Source organism: Nilaparvata lugens, chromosome X, assembly GCF_014356525.2.
Source record: "Nilaparvata lugens isolate BPH chromosome X, ASM1435652v1, whole genome shotgun sequence".
NCBI lineage: Eukaryota > Metazoa > Arthropoda > Insecta > Hemiptera > Delphacidae > Nilaparvata > Nilaparvata lugens.
The window spans coordinates 6,257,350-6,283,048 of record NC_052518.1 but is presented as its reverse complement, the minus strand read 5'-3'; the positions used below and the strand labels follow the sequence as shown (position 1 = coordinate 6,283,048).

At 34.3% G+C, this 25,699-nt stretch overlaps 1 protein-coding gene across 1 annotated transcript in view; it reads left to right on the top strand.

Annotated features, from left to right (window-relative positions):
- The window catches only part of LOC111050832 (lysine-specific demethylase 5A-like), a 64,178-nt gene that overhangs the window by 36,126 nt on the left and 2,353 nt on the right, over window positions 1–25,699 (top strand). Inside the window, exons 18-29 of the mRNA XM_022337192.2 lie at window positions 365–626; window positions 4,964–5,175; window positions 6,411–6,549; window positions 6,992–7,171; window positions 7,714–7,848; window positions 8,544–8,694; window positions 10,993–11,198; window positions 11,929–12,039; window positions 16,510–16,654; window positions 17,694–17,920; window positions 20,603–20,809; window positions 24,530–24,677. Of these exons, the coding sequence (XP_022192884.2) occupies window positions 365–626; window positions 4,964–5,175; window positions 6,411–6,549; window positions 6,992–7,171; window positions 7,714–7,848; window positions 8,544–8,694; window positions 10,993–11,198; window positions 11,929–12,039; window positions 16,510–16,654; window positions 17,694–17,920; window positions 20,603–20,809; window positions 24,530–24,677 (2,123 nt within the window). The remainder of the gene's footprint in view (window positions 1–364; window positions 627–4,963; window positions 5,176–6,410; window positions 6,550–6,991; window positions 7,172–7,713; window positions 7,849–8,543; window positions 8,695–10,992; window positions 11,199–11,928; window positions 12,040–16,509; window positions 16,655–17,693; window positions 17,921–20,602; window positions 20,810–24,529; window positions 24,678–25,699) is intronic.

Here is a 25,699-nt window from a genome sequence, read left to right as displayed (position 1 = left end):
TATTGGTTGTGATCGTATCTGGTATAGTTTCCTCTTCCCCACACGAATTAGTTGAGCCATTTTACTTTGAGCAAAAGGTGAAAAGCTGCTCTAGTTCATTCATACAATTTTGAGTATAAGCTTTTACTCTTGAGCGAATGCTCAAACTATTTTTTTGATGAGCATGGGCAAATATTCATAGAAAATGAAGCAAATGCTCAACTTTATTCATATGGCCCAATGACTCAATTGTTATAGAAGTTTGCAATAGCATAGACAACCATTATATATTGATGGAAATGTATTTGTTGTGATAAATTAAGAATCAAGTGACAGAATATTTTATTCGCGAATCCGACTGCATATTTCGATTTTTTACTTTTAGCACTGACGAGGAAATCGAAGGAATCGAAAAAACACCAAATTTCACCGATCTCGTGGATTTCATGGAATTGATAGGGAGCAGGGATTTGAGGTTCTTCGATAACAAAGGAATTCTCAAGTATGTTGAAGACGTGAAGGAGTGGAAATGCAAAGTTGACGAGGCCATTAAGAGCGATGCCTTCAATTCTAAAGAAATCGAGTCTATGAGAGAGGAAGGCTTGCGATACAACTTGAATTTGCCAGAAATTGATGTATTAGATCGGGTAAATATATAATAATATGTAAACATATAATCGGGTAAATATATAATATTATAAATATGTGTAACTGTGAAGAAACCTAACTGTCTCTATTTTATTTATTCAATTCAAATATAAGATGAACACATATTCATAGAGCAATCAAGAAATAGACAAAAGTAAGCTTCTCTTCAACTCTTGTACTTCATGTTGAGTGACCCAGAATAACGGTAACTTTTAAAAACGCCATAAAACAAAAGTGGGAAGGGTAAACATGATTTTATTCAAACTAATGTAAAGAACAAGACTTGCCATTTGAGAACTATTAATAACATCTATCACTTGACAATTACTTCATTAAGATGGCTTCCTCCTGCACGAATACACTCTTCACGAATACACAGTAATCTGTAATGAGATTCCTGAACGATTGCTGCAACATTTCTACTGGGATATTATCAATTTCATTTTGAATTGTCTGTTATGATTCAACCACAGTTATTGGTCAAGTTGTAAAAACGTTTGATTTGATATAGCTCCACAAACAGAAAATTGCAGGTGGACGGATCTGGCGATTCATGGGACCAGGAAACGCAATCTAATCGTGAGATTACACGGTTAACAAACAATACTCACTCGCACAGTTGTCATTAACTGCCTTGCAGTGTGGATTTCGCTCACAATTTGATCAATAATTTTGAATTAATTAAAAATTAAAACAGAATTCAAAATAAAATCCGCAATATCCCAGATGAGATGCTGCAGCGATCAATGAGGAATCTTCAACACAGATTTGAACAATTCTTTCAGGAGAAAAACATCTAAATGAAGTAATTGTTAAGAAGTGATAGATGTTAATAATAATTTTTAAATGGCAAGCCTTGGACTTTAAATTAGTTTGGATAAAATCATTTTTGTCCTTCCCACTAATGTTTTTTGGCGTTTTTAAAAGTTCCCGATATTCTGGGTCACCCGGTAGATACATCTTGGAATAACTGTATCTCTGTGTCTCATGTCTTATCAAAATTATTTATATCTCCTTCTTTTCCACACGTCACAGTGTTACACTTTACAACTATAATATAGTGCACTTACTGAACAATTAATTATCACATTTTGAATCTAAGTTTTGGTTATATAAGGTATTTCATTCAGATTTGAGAGAATTATCCCTGTAAATAATTTGAAACCAGAGCACAGGGATGATTCGCTAACCTAAGTGAATGACTTGCACACCTTTTTTCAAACTTTTCTGACAATCACTTATTAGTATCTTAAAACTGAGAAAAAGCAGAAATCATCTTCGGCAGGATTTTGAAATTTTTCCTTATAGGAAGGCCAGATACTGATGAAGGGAATAGTTGATAAGCAGTATTTATGTGAAAGAGAATTGAAAAAATCTGGTTTGATACACTCGCACAACTTTCCTTGCCGTTAAGAAAATTGATCACCTAACGCTAGTTTTCACGCGCATCTCAAGTCTACTATTCAAATATCTGAGCCAGCTAGTGACAGTACAATAACGCTGGAGGCACACGAGGTCTGCTGTCTCTTCATAGTGAATGATTTAATAGAATCAACAGTTTGCAATTGAATAATCACATTTTCTCGAATTTCGAGCTTATTTTTAATTTTAGGTGAAAATCTTACTGAACATTAATTGTAAGATTTTCATGCTCAATCTTTTCCACTTGAAATTTTTTGTTTAAATTGTATCTGAAGCTTAATAATTGGACTAAAATCAAGCTTTGCATAGATGGGGCGGAGCTCCTGAAATCTTTACAGATATGGGACTTGTGGCAGCTGATAGAGCTTATTTTAGGTGTGTGGGGCCGAAGCCCAAAAATTCCCGGATACAGGAGCCGACCCCTGTATCCACCTTCCACCCCTGCAGTATATAGGCCCAAAGGTCTCTCCTGCAGAACTTGCAACTCTACCGCGCGTGCGAGCTGCTTCTGAAAACTCAGGCCGCAGTGATAGTATGATCAGCACTGAGCTAGCGTGGGACTATGATACAAGTATCATAGCACCACTCACTGTCCTCGGCCTGTCACCAGCACTGTTTCCAGTGCCAGGGGCAGACCGAAATTCTCCGCCTAGTGTTAGTCCTCCTACTTCGGTCTACTGGTGCTACGAGGGCACCACTTCTAAGGGTTACTGTGGCTATTTATGAATAAAAATTTTTATTACGATATCCAGTCTTATTCTTTCCTCAAATATTCAATCAATTTAGTCCCAGATGCCTAAGCATCAACAATAAGTCAGTCAGTCAATTAGAGATTTTAATTTTGATTTGACTATTTTAGGTATAAATTTGATCAAAATCGTTGGAGCCGTTTTCGAGAAAATCGCGAAAAACTCTGTTTATGACAACATTTTCGCCATCTTGACTTGCATTTGATCGAAATTGTTCGTGTCGGATCCTTATAGTGTAAGGACCTTAAGTTCCAAATTTCTTTTATGGAGTACAGTGTTGCCATGTCTCTAAGAATCCAGAGAGACTGTGAGCTAGTGCCAGAGAGCCTTTTTGATAGAATCAGCATAAAAACGGCAACAGTGTGTTTCTATTGTTATATTAGATACTAGAATAACATTTGCCATAAAGCCCCGTCCTGCAAGCTAAGGTTTGCACGGGGTATAATACCCTTCTCAATAAATATTACCTATAAAAATAAATCATTTCCTAATATCTTTAGCAGTTTAAATAATAATATCGGGGCACCGAGCTTCGCTCCGGAGTACAAAAGCATAGAAGCATAAAAGCATAGTTTATATTTATTTATTGATACACAGAACTCAATTCTCTCAATTGATTGGGGAAGGACCAACAGGCACAGCCTAAAACTGTATCTTCCCCGAATTTTTATTTATAAATGCTACGTTGAGCAATGTAGTCCATAAAGTAGGTTATGCTCCATTAACTTTTGAATTTAAGTCCAATTTCCAGTCAAAACATTTGAAAACAAAAATTACTGGAAAGCGAAAAATAAAAATATGGGAAGAATGACTGTTATAAACGTTTCAAAAGTGAGTGTTTTATTATTACTTACCTTGCCCTATTACCATAGGTAAGGAAAGTATTGCTTCCCAAAAAATTTAAGGTACCCTAATTTCATGTTTTCTATACGTTTCAAGGTCCCCTGAGTCCAAAAACATGATTTTTGGGTGTTGGTCTGTGTGTGTGTGTGGGTGTGTGTCTGTGAACACGATAACTCCATTCCTAATTAACCGATTGACTTGAAATTTTAAACTTAAGGTCCTTATACCATGAGGATCCGACAATAAGAAATACAATAAAATTAAATTCAAAATGGCGGATAATGGCTAAAATACCATGTTTTCACGGTTTTCTCGAAAACGGCTCTAACGATTTTCTTCAAATTTGTACCCTAGATAGCTATTTATAAGCCCTATCAACTGACATGAGTCTCATTTCTGGGAAAATTGCAGGAGCTCCGTAATATTCCTGAGAAGAATGAATTTTGTTAAATTTCTATCACAATTTTCTCAAAAATAACTTGACCGATGTTTTTCAAATTCATACACTGTATAGTTATATATCAGCTCTATTAACTGGCATGAGTCTCCTCCCTGAGAAATTAACCGGGGGTCCACCCCATCCTTGAGAAATTTACTTTGTAACCTCCTTCTCGTGCGTGAGGTAGGTAGGTAGAGCAGTTTATTCAAAAGAACACATGTCGATATTTTATTTGTAGAACAGCTGTTTTGACAACTTTTAAAAAATCCTCAAATTTCATAATTCAAACAAAGGAAAATGTACTCTGAACACAATAACAATAGTACGGGTGCGGCAGTGAATCGGACGATTATGAAAACACTGAAAGTAATTTTTAAAAAGAGATTTATTAATTTAAAATATACCAAATGAAACTTAAACAATTACAATTATTTAAAAATAACATTCCGAAGATGTCCTCCATTTTGCTCGACACATTCCATCAATCTTGTGCGAAGGTTATTCATCAAATTTTTAAGTGTGGCTGCATCAATTCGGATCATTTCGTTGTGGTGTACACCTACATGATAGGTAACACCTACATCAATTCGTTGTGCACCGCTCCACGATTCCATCGTGACTAAATGGTAAGGCAGCCGCTACAAGATGGCGGTAGTCGCGTTCCCCTACCACGACAACAATTGACTATTTGCAGTGTTGCCAAATCGCCCGATTCACTGCCGCACCCGTTATAATCGTAGTTTTAATTATTTAGCCGCCAATCGGCTTAATGTTATTCCCTTAAATTATCCTCGTTAATGAGGCTTATAGATCAATGAGCAAGGAAAGTTGTGTGAGTGTACCACACCAGATTTTTTATAACTTGTTCTGTTTTATCTCACAGTATATTGAACAATTGAAATGGCGTGAGGAGCTGGCCAGTCTGATGGAGAAACCACTAACATTGACGAAGAAAGTTCTACAGGAACACAAAGACAAAGGAATTACATTGAGGCATGAGAGTGATTCCAAACTGGAAGAAGGAATCAGTGCTATCGATAACCTCATGGATGAAATCAGCTCGTGGGAAGAAAAGGCTCAACAATTGATTTCTTCGTAAGTGTACTTCATCAATTCTTTAGGTTTATTCATCACAGAACGGGTTACGTAAAAATACGTATTGATGAATGTATTATATCATAACTACTACTGTTTTCCATTAGATGATTTTTTAGGCGCTTAGTTTAAATTAAGCTGAATCTCCGTTTATTTCATCGTAGTTGACGTATTTGTATTGAAGAATGTATTATATTTTTCTTCTATCATAACTACTACTGTTTTTTGTTAAATGATTTTATTAGGCGCTCAGTTCAAATTAAGCTGTATACTCGTTTATTTCTACTAACTGCGGCTTAGTTTTTCAGACATGTTGTATTTACAACATGCAGTGTATGTTTGTAGAGATATTACTGTATAATACTCTATGATAGAAATAAACATATAAATCTAAGTACTCTTTTTTAAAATTATTTACTTACGACATGTTTCGTCTATGATGCCATTATCAAGTAATTTGAATATGAATAAGTAAACAATTTTAACATAGGGTACTTGGATATCTATTCAAGTGTAGTCCTAAAGAAAAAATACAATTTGATGGCGAATACTCTACGATATTTTAGAGAGTATGTAAGTACACAAACAGTTTATTTACAATGAAGAAACAGTGTATGTTTTGCAACCATGTATGATTTGTAATGGATAAATGAGTTTAAATTACAATGTATTTAAGCATGAATTCTCATTCCTATTCCAATTGAAATTATTTTAAAACAATGAATTAAACCTGTACATTTCGGAATACTATACTTGTTCTTGTAAGTTCTTGTTGCTACAAAGCACATCAGAACCAATACTAAAGATAAATAGGCTGTCACTGGCGTTGCAAAAAATGGCTTTCAATTCATTAATAAAAGTAGAGTGTGTTGTGATTGTGTTTTTACTTCTAAATTTTATGATTATTAATTTTTGTGTTTCGAACATTCTCTAGTGAACCCTTTTCAATGTACAAGTAGGCTCAACTCTCACTTACGCGACTCAGGTCGAGAAGGGACTCGACTCTCGTCGAGAGCATGTGTTTTCAAATGGTGACGTCGCGGAGACTAGAATCGACTGGTCTGAGTGTCACCATTTGGAAACACATGCTCTCCACTAGAGTCCAGTCTCTTCTCGACCTGAGTTGCGAAGGTGTGAGTTGAGCCTTTATCCTATATTATTATAATATTACAATGCCTAAAATTGAGGATGTTGTACAAGAAACGTATGCATAAAGGACTCAATATTGTCTACAGATCAAAGCCAACTCCTGAGTCTCTGCTTGAACTATTGAAAGCTGCAGAAGAGATCAAGGCCCATCTGCCCTCCAGAACAGCTGTAGAGAGCATTCTGGAGGCAGCCCAGAAATGGGTTGAGAAATTCAGAGCAGCAAATGTGAGTATTTACTTGAATCAACTTTCTCAACTTCCATTCATCAGTAATATACGATAGTAATTCATCATGACGCTTCCAATGAAGTCTTGTTAGCATGTCTATATTTATTTATTTCTAATATATTTTGTGTGTTCGTTTTTCAAGTGAAATATTTAGTTCAATATTTTTACTTACTATTATAATAATTAGTTTTCTGTTTTTGTACTAACCCATTTGTGACATCTAGTTTGGCTAAATAAAATTTTTCAACACCATAAATATACGTTCAGTTTCCAAATCCGAATAATATTAGTTCAATTTGAAACCAAAATGTAATTCAAATATATTGATATTGTTAGGTTTAAAATTGATTTTATCATGACTAATTCAAAAGTGTTCTATTTTATCTCGGTCGTGCATTATAAAATCGTATCTCACTTTGCTATTTTTTATCGCATTCTAGAATTTGAAGAACGGACCTTATGTAGAAGTGTACGAAGATCTCCTGTCGCAAGCGCTCAAACTTAATTTGAATCTGGAGAGCCTGACTGAACCGGTACGAATTCAATTGGAGTCAGTTCGTTCATGGAAAGAGAAGGCATCATCAACTTTCATTAAACATAACTCATTGACTTTGATGGAGGTGAGTGTATTTTAAATCAAAACCTTTTCCCGTACTATCAGTACATGAAAAAGAAAGATTCAAGTATCATAAAATTGTAGTAAATCGAATAATTTGTTTTTTAGTTCGCAAAGCGCCAAAAATTTTTGTTGAAGATGAAATGAATAATTTTTACTTTTAAGAAATAAATAATTTTTGGTTTATCAGATTGATTTTAATTACTTCGAATCAAAGATTTACTGTACGAATTGATTATTATTCATGATTTTATTGTATAAGTACCTAATATACAAAAATGATATTAAATGATATTGGTGATTTTTCACCAAGCAAAAAATGTTTGTAGTTTCTACTAAACATAATCCTACTAAACATATCTCAGCCTCATGTAAAACCGTTACATTTTTGAACTATAGTAATAATTGTATGTTATAGTAGTTCTTTGATTTTGCTCAAATGATATATCTTACTGTTTTTAAGATTTCCAGTATTACTGGACTTCACTAATGCAACTTGGATGTAAAAACGTTGAACCTAATTGAACTTAATTGTTCATTCTACAGGCTCTTGCACCAAGAACCGATATCGGCTCAAAATCAACCAGGAGAAAGAAGTTCAATCATGTAATAAAAAACATCATCCATGGTGTCAAATTAAGTGGTGATACCGATCCTGGAGTAGTAGTAGCAGCTTTTAAGGTTTGATTTGGAACTTTTGCAAATAATTTACCTTCATTTCAATAATTCATATATCTCAATTCATTCTTAGATGTGCCTGTATTGAATGCATCGTATTATTTATGTTCCCATTAGAAGTTGAAATCCATAAAACGTATTATTGATCACCATTGCTTTTCCTCGGCCCTGAAGGTCATCTGTTATTGATATAACCTAAAAGTGTGCTATCAAATAGGATTCTATCTCAGCCTCATATGTGGTGATAGTTTCGGTTGTCACTTCACTGTTCTATTATCATTAATTATCGAAAAAACCTTGGTTTTAAGAATGATGGAAACTAAAATGACATTGATTATAATTATGCGATGTTCAGAATATAATAAATTTGATTCGTGTATCCTGTAATTACTATTTGAATAATTAGGATGTACATAAATTGGCATCACTTTTATGATCAGAATATACTTCATGTATAACAAGTCAATTCGAAACAACAACTTATGTTAAATAAAAAGACTAAGAAATTGTCAAAAACCAAGATCAGAGATTGACAATGGTGTAACAACCGAAAGCGGTATTTCTAACTTTCAATAAAATCTGTGGTTTTTGACAATTTCTTAGTCTTTTCATTTGATATTAATGATAACCATAACATCAACTTCTCAACTACACAAAAAGTAAAACAAATTATGGTAATGAACGTTTTCGTGTTACAGAGAGCTGAAAAGCATGAGTTTGAACAAATGCTACAATTTCGTCTCGAAAATGGTAGGAAAAGAATGGACATCGATGCAAAATACTGTATATGCAAGAAGAATGAAGCGGGAATTATGGTGGAATGTTCACTGTGCAAGGAGAAGTTTCACGGTAAGTATTTGTCACATTGTAAGGTGAACACACACACAGAAGCAGATTGGAGAAATACCTTCCCAAGTTTTCGAATGTTACAGCACATGTCCTTATGTCTGCATGCTTTGAAGTACTGATGCTCGTACGTTTACAGGATTGACCGTCTTATGTGTATCCATAATGTGATGGATACTACACAGTCAGTAACGGGTGATTCAAAAATGACTCAACAACTTTCAAAATTCATATACATCTTATTAAACAAGGTACAGAGCTGGTTTTGGTGTTGCTTTAAAGGGAAACACTCAAAGTTTTGACTCGCGTAGTCCACTAGTGCCTGGTCGCGCCGCACAAGCGCTAGCGGCAGTAACGTCAAAGATGGCTGCCTTCACTGGACCCGAGCGTGCTAGCTGTGTGTTTTGGTTTGAAGAATCGAAGTCTGCGACTACAGTTCAGCGTAATTTTTGTACCAAGTACACCAAAGATCCTCCTAGTAGGCCTACTATTTATGAATAGCATAAATGTTTTGTGGAAACAGGGTGTTCAGTAAGGGTGTTCACTTTCCAAATCAGTGGATTGGCCGTAATGCGCTAATTGCATGGCCCCATTGTTCCCCAGACCTAACACCGCTGGATTTTTTCTTGTGGGGTTTCATAAAAGATATGGTGTACGTACCTCCTTTGCCAGCCATTCTACCTGAACTTAGAGCAAGGATTTGCGCTGCTGTTGAGCAAGTTACACCTGAAATGCTAGTGCGAGTCTGGGAAGAAATCGTCTATCGATGGGATGTCAACAGGATAACCAACGGAAGTCTCATAGAACATCTTTAGTTTAAGGTAAAACAAGTTGTAGTGTTTTCCTGCAAAACAAGTTGTAGTGTTTTCCTGCAAAACAACTTATAGTGTTTTCCTTTAGAACAACACCAAAACCAGCTCTGTACCATGTTTAATAAGATTTATGTGAATTTTCAAAGTTGTAAAGTCCTTTTTGGAATCACCCGGAAAATGTAGTGAATTCACTCGACCCCTCATACGACGGTCAGTACAGAAAACGTAAAGACTGTACCAGGATCAGTGTTTAACAATCCCCGACGTTCCATTAGGTGACTTGATTCAGCTTATACAGATTGGGCCAGATAAAACCGGTCCCGAGAGGCGTAGGCTTCATACAAGACGCACCGATGTACAGCATGACGGGACATTGACCTTTCCCTTCCACTACTGTCTGCCGTCCGTTCCTGTCCTGTCTATCTCTGTCCACGTCAGTGTAGCTTGAGTGTTTGACCGAGCAGTGTGGATCATGCCATATTCAATAGAACAGCGTGTTTTCATAGTGGAGGAATATGTTCATACAACTTCAATAATGTCGGTCCGTGAAAAGTTTCTTGAGAAGTATCCTGAAGGTCGAGTTCCTGCTAAATCAACCATTCAGGATTTAATTAAAAAGTGGCGTAGAACAGGCAATGTCTCCAATATGAAGAGAGACAAACAACCAACTGTACGAACACCAGAAGCTGTGGCCAATGTATTTTCATATTTATAAACCAATTCAAGCTGTTTTAATGAATTTGAACTTTAAATTAATTTGCAAAAGAGAATTCGTTTTTAGCTATTTTGTATTTTAATTGGATCTGTTAATTTAATAAATTTAATCATGAATGAAAAATAAGGGCCGTTTGCACAGTGATCTGTGCAAATTCTAAATTTAATTTTAAACTAGATTTAATCCGTATCAAGTCTCGTCTGTTATAATTTGTTTCATTTTGAGTTTGAGCCATCAGCTGATTAAATTCAGTTTAAGCTTTGCAAACGGCCCTTAATAGTATAAATTGATACATCATACAAAATTTTAGTGTAAATTAAATTTCTTTCTTAATTGCCAACAATAGAGAAACCTTGAGTGTCGTAGAATGACGTCATCACATCATCGCAGTCATTCATTGGTTCTCGATGTTTTGATTCCAGCGGTTAAATTTAATAGGCGTACATGGGTTTGGGAGTGAGTATTGTAATGAGAGATATAGATTTTGAATTGTAGTAGCTACGTTTTTCGTCTCTCAGCTGAGTTGATTAAAAGAAATAATGATAATGGTATGAGAGTAATTATATATTATATGAGTTAATTTTGAAGTTTGGAGGAGATATCACAGGATTTGTGCCAAGAATAAACATATTCTAAGGAAGATGTTTGCTACATTTATGTGTTTTCCCCTTTCAATTGAAGTAGTGATTTTCTTTTGGATTAAAATATACCTTCGTTAGTACAATTATTACTTCTTCTACTATTTAGTGTTTTATATTATTCTTATTTATACAGATCCCTGTCTACAAATGGGCATTGAGTCTGATATGTCAGGTTCAGAATTGGCTGAGATTAAATTCCTGTGCTCGACTTGTGTGCGGACCAAACGCCCCAAGTTGGATATTCTAGTCGAGCTGGTACAGTCAATGCACATGATCAAAGTCCGCATTCCTGAAGGAGAAGCCCTTCAAAGATTGACTGAACGTGCAATGAACTGGCAGGTTGGTGAAATTTAAAAAATGCTCAGTAAAATAGTTTAATAGGAAAAGTTCATAAGATGAAAATTGTATAGGAAGGTTTTTCGAATACTTTCGTGCAATAAACGGTGGAATATCTGGAACGGTTATCAAGATATAAGCGATGAAAAAACCCTGAAAATTTTTACGGCCATCTTATTTTCGAGGTTTTTGCCTGTGATTTCGACTTATCATTGTGTTTCTCATTATACTAGTAATAACGAAAAAATTGAGACATCTTCCACTGTTGTTCCCCAAAAATGACAACAGAGTGCTTGTTTTTGGACATTGCGCCCGGACTAGACTATGTTTTCCGTCATTCTAGTCTAAGGGTATGATAACATTAGATGCGTCTATGTGCAAATTCACGTCAGATCAGTACGTTTAGTGTGAGTGTTCCTATTGCGCTTTCCATAGTTTGTTTCTTATCTGCGTGCTTGGTCATGCATTACCAAGCGTGCACTTACACATATTTGCCCATAACGCATCCAATGTGATCACACCCCTGAACAGAATAATTGGTCACGGAAACCATTTTTGGGTAATGAGTAACATGCTTTTGATGGAACCAGACAATTATTGAATAAAACAATAGATTAATATAAAATATATAAATTATAATTAAATTATATAGATATGATACAATATATAGATTTATTATGTGAATGTTATCGTTATAAATGTTTCAATTTCATTGGATACTTTTGTTTGACAGGATCGAGTGAGAAAACTGCTAAATACATCTGAAATGTCCGCGGCGTTACATAGACTGAATGTTCCCTTGCCACCGAGTATTGCCAAGTCAATTTCACGTCCTGCACCATCGGTGAGAATCAACCCTTTTCTTTCATGTATTTTTTTATTATGGATGATGCCCACATGAGCTTTTAGCATGTGCTTGGGTAATGGTGTGTGCTTTGTTGAGATTGCCTACCGGCGGGATTCGAACCCACGACCACAGGTAGTGCTAGCTGACTGAAGGGTGCAACGCCTGTGGGTGACCACTAACGACAGGACAAGTGTATTGAACATGTGTGTATACACATGTCGTTTTACATCGTTGTGTCATCACAGCGAAAGGCTTCAAACAATATTTCTTGAGGTTAGTTTTTTGTATCTTCGATTTTTTGTTTCTTCGCTGCTCTATTTGAGGTTAATTTTGTTCAACATAATTTGTAATTTTCCAGTGGTTTATTTATTGTTATTGGTTGTTCATTTTATGTTCGAAGCTGCTGTCAAAAAGCTGTTTTTTTGTTGAAAGCCTCTCGCTGATTACACAAGATGATTGTACAATCGTGTTCAATACATTCACTAACTGGTTGAACATGCATGTAGAGCCTGCATATCATGTTTATTTAAACACATACACATGTTCATCATCAGCGAGGGCTTCTAACATGAAATGAACATTACTAACAATAAATAAACCACCAGAAAATTACAAATTAGAATGATAGTAGTTTAATTCAGCCTCAAATAGAGTAGCGAAGAAAAATATAAAATGAAGAAAAAACCGAACCTTGAAAGATTTTGCTCGAAGCGTTTCGCGGTGAACATAGGTGTGATGTCAGAACAATGTAAGAAGACTGTACATGGCATTCATGTTCTACCGTTAGTAGGCAGCCTTAGTCGGCTCGCCTAACCTGGCCGGCAAATTTCCTATCAAGTAAAACCAGTGTAATGAATAAAACAAATAAGAAACTGGTATAATTATGATTGCTAATTAACCGAAACTAGCCTGCATACTAATGAATTTATTGTACATTCCACATCTCTACCAAATTATTGCATAAATTTCAATAATTATCCCATCATTCAAGAGAAGTTGTTATTGGGTTTTTTATGCTTTTTGGTTATTTTTTGGGGTTGGGTTTTTGGTCTTTCTTCTATAGTCCTATGTTTAAATCATAATTATCCACTATTACGATACACGCCTATTTATACATGATAACTTTCAGTTTGACTATCAAGACAATTTCAGAACATATCATAAATCGTTGGTTATTTTTCAAATTACATTCCAAACGATATGTCCAATAAATTTCCTGTTCCCATACATTTTTCATACCAAGAAATAGAATAGAATTTATTGTTTCTCATGAACAACAGTACAATTTTACAAGTAATAACACAACAAAGGTTAGCCAAATTTATCAAATGCTATGGCTTAAAAATATAACAATGAAAGAATACAAAGAAATATTTCTCATTTACACATTGTCATATGCAATCATAATAATATAACCAAAAGTCATTAGCCACATTTACCAACTACTTATGCTCTAAATACACTTGAACAAGTGAATCAGGTGTCACTTTTTTAAACAAGATGTTTTTGAATAGCTAGAGCAGTGGTCGCCAAACAGTCGATCGCGAGCTACCGGTAGCTGGTGGGGTAGTTTTTGGTAGCTCACAGGAATGCTCGTGCAAAAGAATGTCGTCCAGTTTGAATATAAACACTTTTCCTGTTTGGAGGAGATATCACAGGATTTGTGCCAAGAATAAACATATTCTAAGGAAGATGTTTGCTACATTTATGTGTTTTCCCCTTTCAATTGAAGTAGTGATTTTCTTATGGATATTAAAATATACCTTCGTTAGTACAATTATTACTTCTTCTACTATTTAGTGTTTTATATTATTCTTATTTATACAGATCCCTGTCTACAAATGGGCATTGAGTCTGATATGTCAGGTTCAGAATTGGCTGAGATTAAATTCCTGTGCTCGACTTGTGTGCGGACCAAACGCCCCAAGTTGGATATTCTAGTCGAGCTGGTACAGTCAATGCACATGATCAAAGTCCGCATTCCTGAAGGAGAAGCCCTTCAAAGATTGACTGAACGTGCAATGAACTGGCAGGTTGGTGAAATTTAAAAATGCTCAATAATATAGTTTAATAGGAAAAGGTCATAAGATGAAAATTGTATAGGAAGGTTTTTTGAATGCAATAAACGATGGAATATCTGGAACGGTTATCAAGATACAAGCGATGAAAAAACCCTGAAAATTTTTACGGCCATCTTATTTTCGAGGTTTTTGCCTGTGATTTCGACTTATCATTGTGTTTCTCATTATACTAGTAATAACGAAAAAATTGAGACATCTTCCACTGTTGTTCCCCAAAAATGACAACAGAGTGCTTTTTTGGACATTGCGCCCGGACTAGACTATACTAGTTTTCCGTCATTCTAGTCTAAGGGTATGATAACATTAGATGCGTCTATGTGCAAATTCACGTCAGATCAGTACGTTCAGTGTGAGTGTTCCTATTCCTCTTTCCATAGTTTGTTTCTTATCTGCGTGCTTGGTCATGCATTACCAAGCGTGCACTTACACATATTTGCCCATAACGCATCCAATGTGATCACACCCCTGAACAGAATAATTGGTCACGGAAACCATTTTTGGGTAATGAGTAACATGCTTTCGATGGAACCAACCAATTATTGAATAAAACAATAGATTAATATAAAATATATAAATTATAATTAAATTATATAGATATCATACAATATATAGAATTATTATGTGTATGTTATCGTTATAAATGTTTCAATTTCATTGGATACTTTTGTTTGACAGGATCGAGTGAGAAAACTGCTAAATACATCTGAAATGTCCGCGGCGTTACATAGACTGAATGTTCCCTTGCCACCGAGTATTGCCAAGTCAATTTCACGTCCTGCACCATCGGTGAGAATCAACCCTTTTCTTTCATGTATTTTTTTATTATGGATGATGCCCACATGAGCTTTTAGCATGTGCTTGGGTAATGGTGTGTGCTTTGTTGAGATTGCCTACCGGCGGGATTCGAACCCACGACCACAGGTAGTGCTAGCTGACTGAAGGGTGCAACGCCTGTGGGTGACCACTAACGACAGGACAAGTGTATTGAACATGTGTGTATACACATGTCGTTTTATATCGTTGTGTCATCACAGCGAAAGGCTTCAAACAAAATTTCTTGAGGTTAGTTTTTTGTATCTTCGATTTTTTGTTTCTTCGCTGCTCTATTTGAGGTTAATTTTTTTAACATAATTTGTAATTTTCCAGTGGTTTATTTATTGTTATTGGTTGTTCATTTTATGTTTGAAGATGCTGTCAAAAAGCTGTTTTTTGTTGAAAGCCTCTCGCTGATTACACAAGATGATTGTACAATCGTGTTCAATACATTTGTCTATAATTGGTGGCCACCCTTAGGCTAGCCACTAACTGGTTGAACATGCATGTAGAGCCTGCATATCATGTTTACATAAACACATACACATGTTCATCATCAGCGAGGGCTTCCAACATGAAATGAACATTACTAACAATAAATAAACCACCGGAAAATTACAAATTAGAATGATAGTAGTATAATTCAGCCTCAAATAGAGTAGCGAAGAAAAATATAAAATGAAGAAAAAACCGAACCTTGAAAGATTTTGCTGGAAGCGTTTCGCGGTGAACACAGGTGTGATGTCAGAACAATGTAAGAAGACTGTACATGGCATTCATGTTCTACCGTTAGTAGGCAGCCTTAGTCGGCTCGCCTAACCTGGCCAGCAAATTTCCTATCAAGTAAAACCAGTGTAATGAATAAAACAAATAAGAAACTGTCTGGTATAATTATGATAGCTAATTAACCGAAACTAGCCTGCATACAAATAAATTTATTGTACATTCCACATCTCTACCAAATTATTGCATTAATTTCAATAATCATCCCATCATTCAAGAGAAGATGTTAGTGGGTTTTTTATGCTTTTTGGGTTGGGTTTTTGGTTTTTCTTCTATAGTTCTATGTTTAAATAATAATTATCCACTATTACTATACACGCCTATTTATACATGATAACTTTCAGTTGGACTATCAAGACAATTTCAGAACATTTCATAAATCGTTGGTTATTTTTTAAATTACATTCCAAACGATATGTCCAATAAATTTCCTGTTCCCATACATTTTTCATACCAAAAAATAGAATTTATTGTTTCTCACGAACAACAGTACAATTTTACAAGTAATAACACAACAAAGGTTAGCCTAATTTATCAAATGCTATGGCTTAAAAATATAACTATGAAAGAATACAAAGAAATATTTCTCATTTACACATTGTCATATGCAATCATAATAATATAACCAAAAGTCATTAGCCACATTTACCAACTACTTATGCTCTAAATACACTTGAACAAGTGAATCAGGTGTCGCTTTTTTAAACAAGATGTTTTTGAATAGCTAGAGGTTGGATATGTAATTTATTGTTTGTCATTATTCATTTTCAAATTCCAATATTGTTTTCAGAGTTATGAGAGAACGGCATCATCGACCGTAACATCCAATATGCTTGTTCCTCAAGCTGGGCCGTCTCAGACTGGAGGATTCATTAGGATTGAGCCAACAACAGAAAATTCCATTGTTATAATGGCAGATCATGTTTACTCCACTGGTATGTTTTCAAGTATCATTCATTTATCTATTTGTTCTGAGCGCACGTTAATAGAAAATATTGATTACTTTATACTAGAATGTGTATTAAGCTAGTTCAACCTAAGATTTTGTCACATGAGAATGGGATAAATGTCCGAAGCTAGTCGTGTTTTATATAAAAATATAATAAGGGTACTAGTGATGTTCTATAATTGAACATTCAAGTAGCACTATTGAGATACTTTATTATTTTCTAATTAATGTATAGTTTAACTCTTGGAGTAGAATCAGAGGAATTCTATAACTGAGAAACATTAATGGAGAAAGCAAAAATTAGATAAAAGTTCTTTCTCTTCTATAATATATTATATTCTGTTTCAAATTTTCTATCTTTTATGCATAAATACTATCTTTTTATTACATACCCATTGAAGATTTAGTGCATATTTCTCCAATACGGGAATAGTTATACTCTTGAAAGTGAGTGGGCAAATACTGTAAATATACTCGGCTTATAGAAACTTGTGTTTTGGAACAGCTGAAAAAAGCATAGTTTCTTATTCTGTTTAAATACATAAGTTTATCGATAGAGTTCAGACATAGTTGGATAATAATTGTAGTAGATTTGTAATTTCATTAATGTCTTTATTAATTTGTTTGTATGATTTTTCACTTTTGCCAAAATAACTTGTAAGTTTTGCTGTCTATTGTATCTGTAGATTCTATTAGAGCTCATGTACCAAGAAAACTCTTTTCTCCATATACAGATGAATGAATAAAGATTTAGTGTGGACTTTCAAATAGTGTCTTCCAGTAGGATGCTTTGTGTATTTCAACTGGTGCCAATAACAGTTTGATGATTAATCATTCATTTTATGGGTTTCTTGGATTGGGTATGGAAACCAAATGAAATATGATTGGTTTGGTTGAAGTATGATATGGTTGTCTCTAGTTGTGAAAAATAACCACTATTTCAATTCATATTAAAATTATGACCTCCTCTCCAATCCATCCCAAAGAAATGTTTGTCATAATGTCAGTGATAACTTTTTTAACAGTTTCTCGAAAACCAGCCCAGCCTAAGAAACGCTCACGCAAGTCTCCGTTGATTCCGCGTGTACTTGAGGAGCCGCCTAGAATGTCCGAGTCCGGCTTCAGGCAGCTAAAAGAATTAATGATACAAGGTGACCTCATGGAGGTATTTGTTGAGGAAGCCACGTGCATCTGGAAACTACTCCAAACTTTTAAACAGACCTACTTCAACATATGGGACGACGGATATGAAGTAAGATGTTTTATTTTTAACAGACCAATTTTAAAAAAAAATCATTGACAGTTGTTTAATCATTATAATGGACCAAATTACATGCAATTTGTACCGAATACAAAGGATGTGCAGCTTTTATCCATATTTTAGATAACTGTATTTTTGTTAAACTTTCATAAAACTGGGCCAAATTACATGAGATTTGCATCAAAACAAAGGTTAGCAATCCAATAAGTGCAGCTTTTCTTCCCAACTCCTTTTCCTAGACCTACTAAATCTTAAACTATATCAATTTATAAAATAAATAATCTTACTTATAACACTTTGTATCTGACTCCTATTCGCGGACAAAGTCCAGTAACATACTGTACTTTTTGTGAGTAGTATCTTGTTCACTTGTAACTTGTCGTGTTATACTTTTGTTAATATTTTGTATGAATTTCGAGTGAATAAATTTGAATTTGAATTTTATTCATATGTCAAAAATAAAACTAGATCAGCAGATTATTAAAACAATGTTATGAAGGAAGGAACCATAATAATTTGCACAAATAACTGCGTATTTGATATTTTCAAAGTAATGATGTCAATGAGAATAATAGGAAATTTTTGATTGTGGGTGATACATTGAGAGAGTAAATTGTTTGAAAATTAGTAAGCCAACCGAGCTGAAGAACTCGCTAATGGAAGTATATTGAAGACTTATTGATAGCTCAGTCAATCCTAAGATAAGATACTAAACAAATTACTTCAGTTTTGGATGTATGTAACTTACAGTAGTCTATTTGTTATGTGTTTTAATTATGCATTTATGAAAATGCATATTGCTCACACATAATATGTTCATACATATCATTCATGATATGTTGTTCACATCCATAATAACATATGCAATATCAGACTGACATATAAATCAAAATCGTTTATTTATCCTTAATAATAATAACAAAAGATAAAAACTTAGAAATTAGAAATACATTATAATAATAATACACAGTATTGAACTAAATAATACAATAAAAATAAGGAAGGTCCCCGCAAGGTTAAAAAACCTGTGCGCAGAGGCCGAGTGTTTGAAAAATCTAGATATTTGAAATTTTCAGGAAAAAAAGATGAAATAAATTAATTCAGTGAAAGGAAACAATAAAAAAAACTGAAAGAAAAATCACTAAATTTGAAAAGAAACTAAAAACCAATGAGAAAGAGTAAGAATGAAAAGGGGAGTAAGAAAGGATAGGGGAGAAGGCAGAGGGAGACCTTATTTATTTATTTATTTATTTATTCCATTGTCATTACAGATCATAATTATAATACATATATGATTGGGAGAAGACAACAGGCATAGCCCAAAACTGTCTTCTCCCAAATTTTTACAAATACAAGTTTCAAAAAGAATAAGGTTAAGATTTCACTTTCACTTCAAAAAGTCCAATTTCCACTTCAAAACTAAAGACTGAACTAAAAATTTTGAATTTTGATATTTTAAAACTGATTAAAAACAAAAATATTTCACTCAAATCTCTACAGATTGGAAAGAATAGAATTATGTATATTATAGAATTAATTATTATATTATATTATTAATTATTATATTTTATAGAATTATGTTTTGTTTCTCAAGATGAATATTGGAGAGAATAAGAGAAAGTTTGCTTGGCTTTGGCAGCCACTATTTAAGAAAGATATTTCATATCATTATTATGTCATTCGAAGCCAACCACTCATTTATATCTCTTACCAGCTTTTTACTCAACTTATTGGTGATAAATTGACGAGGGATTTTATTTATGAGTTTTGATACAATGTATGAGAACTGTCTTCTGCAGATAGATAAATATTAGTGTCAACAACCTGAAAAGTGATGGATGAGGGACGAAGATTATATGTATATTCACGCAAATTGAATAGATCTTTATGTTTGTTCATATAAGTTATGAGAATTTTAATATACAACTGCCTTACAGTTAGAACCTTGAATTAAAAAAAAAGATTTTCACTCGGATAGCGTCTAGGCTTTCCTAGTATGGCTTTGATTAGGGTTTTTTGAATGACAACAATTTTATCTATATTAGAATAAGATCCACCCCAAATTCTAATCCCATATCTCAGATAAGATTGTATACAGGCAAAATATAAAAGCTTTGAAACCTCTTTGTCACTAACTTGGCTAATATTACGAAACTTACTTATCCAATGTTTAAGTTCATTACAAGTAGTGTTTAATATAATAATAAAACATGTGATTTGTAATGATAATTTACTAAAATCATTATTGTTTTAATAAACACTTTCAATATTATCCAGTTACATTCTCAAAGAAGGATGAAAGAGTGAGCCAATTTCTTTGATCAACGAACTGAATTATTTATAGAATGGTTCCAATTATGTTTTCTAAATTTGAGATTAATTGTTGTAAGAGTTTGTCAGATATCGCAGAGAATATGAAAGAAAATCGAGTTTTAACTTCAACCTTTATACATAGACTAGTAGGGGGGGTTTATGATATTGTGAGGTGAATAAACCTAGAATTGAGGTGGGTTCCAAAACAACTGCTACAAATCTCGGAACCATATTGATGAATGCTCGTTTGTTATTGATCAGCTAGCTTGGCCAACAAAGGAGTCATTTTTGAAAATTCGAGGAGGTAATTCAGGATAATTTATTTTTGAATTCAATCTAATTCTATGTATGCTTTTTTAGGAATTCGTGAAATATCAAGCAGAGAAAGCGGCTGCAGAGGCCGCAGCGTCTAAACCTGAGAAACAAATGTCAGCGCTTGAGCGGTTCTTCATGGATACAACAGAACCAACTGTCAAGAGACCAGTAAAAGTTCCTAGAAAAACTATCGCAAAGAAAACAACTACTCCAAAATCCACAAAAAAAACTGAGAAACTCGAACCAAAACAGGTTTGTAAACCATGACTACTTTTTTTCGTGAGGGTGAAGAAATCTGTTTGCAGATTCGACACACAGGATCCGCGCTGTGTGGATATGTGAGGTTGGTTGCTACAGTGAAGCTGTACCCCCGACCCACTAAACCTAAAACCCTCCTTCGTCATCCGGGAGGGTACCGGACCCTAAGCATTAGCATTCTCAGTTCCCTCCCTGGAAACGGATCTCCAGCAGTTGTGCATTTAACTGTCATCGTAAGACATGTGTACACCTCTACTACTCAGGAGAGCATTCATCAAATCAGAGAAACATCAGTTTCAAGAACTATTCTACATTATTGGCTTTCGCTGCTACAGATGTAGTCTAAACGTCTTCTCTCTGAAGATGACATTACATGACTTTATTTAAGGCCTTTTCAATAAAGTTTTATAACCATTTACCACCAAATATTCGAGGTCTGACGCTCAGGGAATTTAAACAAATTGAACAACAATTGTTTTTATAGTGTAGATGAATATTTCAATGTTAACATGGAGTCTATATAGATTTATAGGTAATTGATATTATGTATGATCTCTAATATAGTTTGTAATATAATGGCCCATATGAATAAAACCAGAGCAAATGCTCATGAGAAAAAGCATGGAGCATAAGGTTTTGCTCATGAGCAAAAGGTAGAAGCAAAAGCATTTGCTCATTTTTATATGAATAAGCTTTACCTTATACTCTTACCTTATGCTCCTGAACTCTGGAGTAAATGCTCACGTATTTTAAAGATTTTTCATCAGCTGATTCGCCTTTGTAGCCTTACTTTGGTTTTATAGCTCACGGAAGCGCTAAATATGCAAGTAGGGTGCACCGCTTGTGTTTGCGTCGTCTGCTCTGTTTTCTATTTATGAATAGAGTTTTAGGTTAGTTAAGTTTAGAATTTTAAAATAATAGCATGAAAAAATGTCATCTCTATAATAATAATCTTCAGCATATTCTTATTTCTTATAATAGCCTTCTTATTATAATCGTCTACACTCTCATCTTCTTAAATGCCTATTTCCTATTTTGTGATGGCTATCTTTATAACAGGTACAGCTATCTTTTGTATTTATTCTTTTGTAGGGATAATGGTGATATATATCATGGTTGAATCTAAAAAGAGTTTTATAGTTCTCAATTATTGGTTGTGATCGTATCTGGTATAGTTTCCTCTTCCTCATACGAATTAGTTGAGCCATTTTACTATGAGCAAAAGGTGATAAGCTGCTCTAGACTAGACTCACCTTTTTGAAGCATTTGCTTCAAAAGTTGAGCAAATGCTCTAGTTTATTCATACAATTTTGAGCAAAAGCTCTTACTTTTGAGCAAATGCTCAAACTATTTTTTTGATGAGCATGAGCAAAAGGTTTTGCTCACGTTTATTCATAGAAAATGAAGCAAATGCTCAATATTTTAGAAGTATAAGCAAATGTCAACTTTATTCATATGGCCCATTATTGACGTGGCCTATACAAATTGTAAAGTGTTTGTCTGTGGTAATAAATTGATTTGATGGCATGCCATTACCTTGACTGTTGTCCAGTTTTCCTCAAACTGCAGCATGTTGATGTTCCTTCTCCGCTTCACTTTGAGGATGGTAGCCACCATTACCTGAACTGCTCTCCCGTTCTCCTCAGACTGCAGCATACAATCCACAATCCACAATCGTCTGATAATCTGATGAGTCTGCTACCCTGTTGTTCTCCAGCAAGCATCTCTATCCTCAAAGCATAAGCATAAGCATTAGCATAAGGTCATTATGATTGGCAGGGTTTGGTGCATCCACGCTCTCATTTCATTGCTCCTATTTCATGCACAGTTTCATTATTACTTCTCTTTTTTTATTAAAAGTCTGATCACAATGTTTTGTAATGGGACCACCTTCATAGTTTATCTATCACCTATTTCATCTTCCCTCTATTGTATTTTATTATGAACTTCAATTTTTCATGGTATACTTTCATGATAAGTTTCACTCCACATGGATGCCAATAACAACTTGCTAATGTGATAATACTTTAGTTGATGTTGATGGCTCAATATGTACAATATTATTTTCTTCAATATTTGTAATTATTAATACCAATGCAAAACTGGAAATAATTATTTATTTCTTAAGTTTAATTAAATTTTATTATGTCAATTTTTGTAAATGTTACCATAGGCAAGAGCCTAGTAACAATTGTCAATAAATATCTTATCTTATCTTATCCTCCTCCCATCTGACACAGCTGAAGAAGTTGTTCGTTGCATCATCACTTTCCCTGCAGTACCAGCAGCAATCAGTAACCGATTTCCCGATCCTGTAAAGGTATATCACGACGAGCCAATGTTCCACCTCACCATTGTTTCCTCACGACCCAGGTTACCAGGTTGAAATGAGGTTTCTGGTCCAGCTATCGCTTTCATCCCAATACACTTGCCAGGAAATAAGGAGGTGTATGTGACTCTCCTCCTTGCTCATATCTGTGTGCCTTCGCACTCTCTCTTGGATGAGATGCTTCATGGGTGGGATGCTGGATACTACACAGCTTGCTTCTCCACCAACTGTGTGATAAGCTCATCCTGGTCTGATGGCCATTTTTCGGCTGATAGATTCCAGCTTCTTCAGTGTTCTCTTATTTTCTATGGGGCACCATATAACATCACAGACTGTACCACTGAAGCAATTATTCTCCTATTGTTGTATTTAGAAGCATCCTTGGTAAAGGAGCTGCTGTCTTCTCAGCTTTGTTTGCCAATGTTGACTCAACAAAACTGCAGCGCTTGTCCAGTGTCACTCCCAGATACTTCATAGTAAGGGAAGGTATAATTCTCTTGTTCCCTATGTTCTATGTGTTGTACCTGTCCTCTACCTGTCATCACAATTGCCTCTGTTTTTCTTCTGACTTCTCTGTTTTCCCTAGAACCTTTGTATATTTCTCAAACTGAAGATGTACTGAAAATGTCAGTATTTTTGTCTTGAAAAATGTGATAGATGAACAATTGGCATATGATGTGTACAGAATGCTTCACGAACATGCATGCGCATTTCGCTTCTAATCAGCTGATGCTATGTATCTGTAATAGTAAATAACAATAATCGCCTTTATTGATCAAATATACAACAATTTGTTACAAAAATATTTCTATATAAGTATTACACTACTGGCATTCGCCCCATGGATAGGATCCGTCCGGGGGCTATGTATCTGTATTTGTACAGAAACAGTAAGATTTATTTATTTGGTTAGCAAAAATAATACAAGGATCGGAAAAGAAAAAACAGGCTATTGCCCAAAACTAATTCAATTTCCTAATTTAGTTACAAATTGTCCAAATATTATACATAGGTTATGTCCATTCCAATTTCTACACCAAATCACAATCTGAAAATATAAATTAGAATAAAATAGACAATTTCAAATTTGGATACACATATAAGTATAACATCAGTTAATCATAACGCCAAATGCGCGTGTTCATGGCGTATAATTCATCAAATAAAAAAGTCATTCTATTCTATAAGTCTACGCACCTTTAGAGTTGAATTAAAAAGTCATAAAATAATGAAAATTCAACTATACAATGACTGTTGATTCATTTGATGACTTTAGAGTCGCCAAATAAAACAGTCATTGCATTTTATTCTATAAGTCTTTACGTACTTTTAGACTAGTTGAAATGAAAAATGTACGAAAATAACTAACAAAATATGTTTTTCAGACTAAGAGGAAGCCAAAAACAAGCACTCCCACTGGTCGTCCGGCTAAGAGGGCGAAAAAATCGAAAAAAATACAAGATGACGATGATGAAAATGACGACAATAGTTGTGAGGATGACTGCGCCGCTGAACCCTGCAGGCGTCCTACCGGTCAGTAGGCCTATTATTTATTATCCTTATTTCATTCATCTGAAAACGTTCAATTCACAAGCGACGACGGTATTAGCTGCTGTAGTCTATTACTGTATATCATTGTATATGTAAACTGTAGCAGTTATGACAACTACAGTGAGGTCCACGTTATAATGGCAGTGTACGATTGACAATACTGTTGCTGTCCTTTTCTATCATACAACAAAACAGATAGCGCTATCTCTCTCTCTCGCTTTGCAATGTTGTCCGTTTGCCAGAATATTTTATTTTTACTTTTGACAGTGACTGTACAAAAGTAAACAAACAATTCTCAGCCGCCATTTTTTTCTTCATTCTATCAAAATACTTGAGTACACAAGTCATATAATTGATTTAAAATGTATTTGTGAAACAATTAAATGATTTTTAGACATTACCGTATGAGAAACACAAATTAAAATACCTGAAATTACATTTTAAAAGTTGATAACTAACCATCCTAGACTTCATCCATGCTTAAGTTAGCCTACCCGGGTTATACCTACTCGTACCGGTATAAATAATATTGAAAAGTCATTTCAGAATCAATCCATTGAAACTACTTATTTTTAAATGGGATTTCTATTTTTGTATTATTTTTAAAGGAAATTGGAATAGAATACCTACCAAATAACTCAATTTCTGTTGTTTTGAAATTCAGATTGTTGTATCACAGCTTTTTAAATTAGCCGCCATTTCAGGTTTGTATAAAAATAAAAATCTGATCTCAGTAATGAAAGCAAATTTTTGAACCAAATTATGAAAAAATATATTTTCTTTATCAATTTGACATTAAATTGATTATTTTATCAAGGAAATTATAATTATTATTAGATCAAATTTAATGGGATGAATTGAGTAACAGCTGTGTTCAGTCAGTGGCAAAATGGAGAGACTTGAAACGTTTTTCTCGTATCTTTCTTCACTGCCATTATAACGTGGACCTCACTATAGTTTCTTCTCGTTTTCTGCCTTCTTCTGCTTATAAATGAATGAATAAA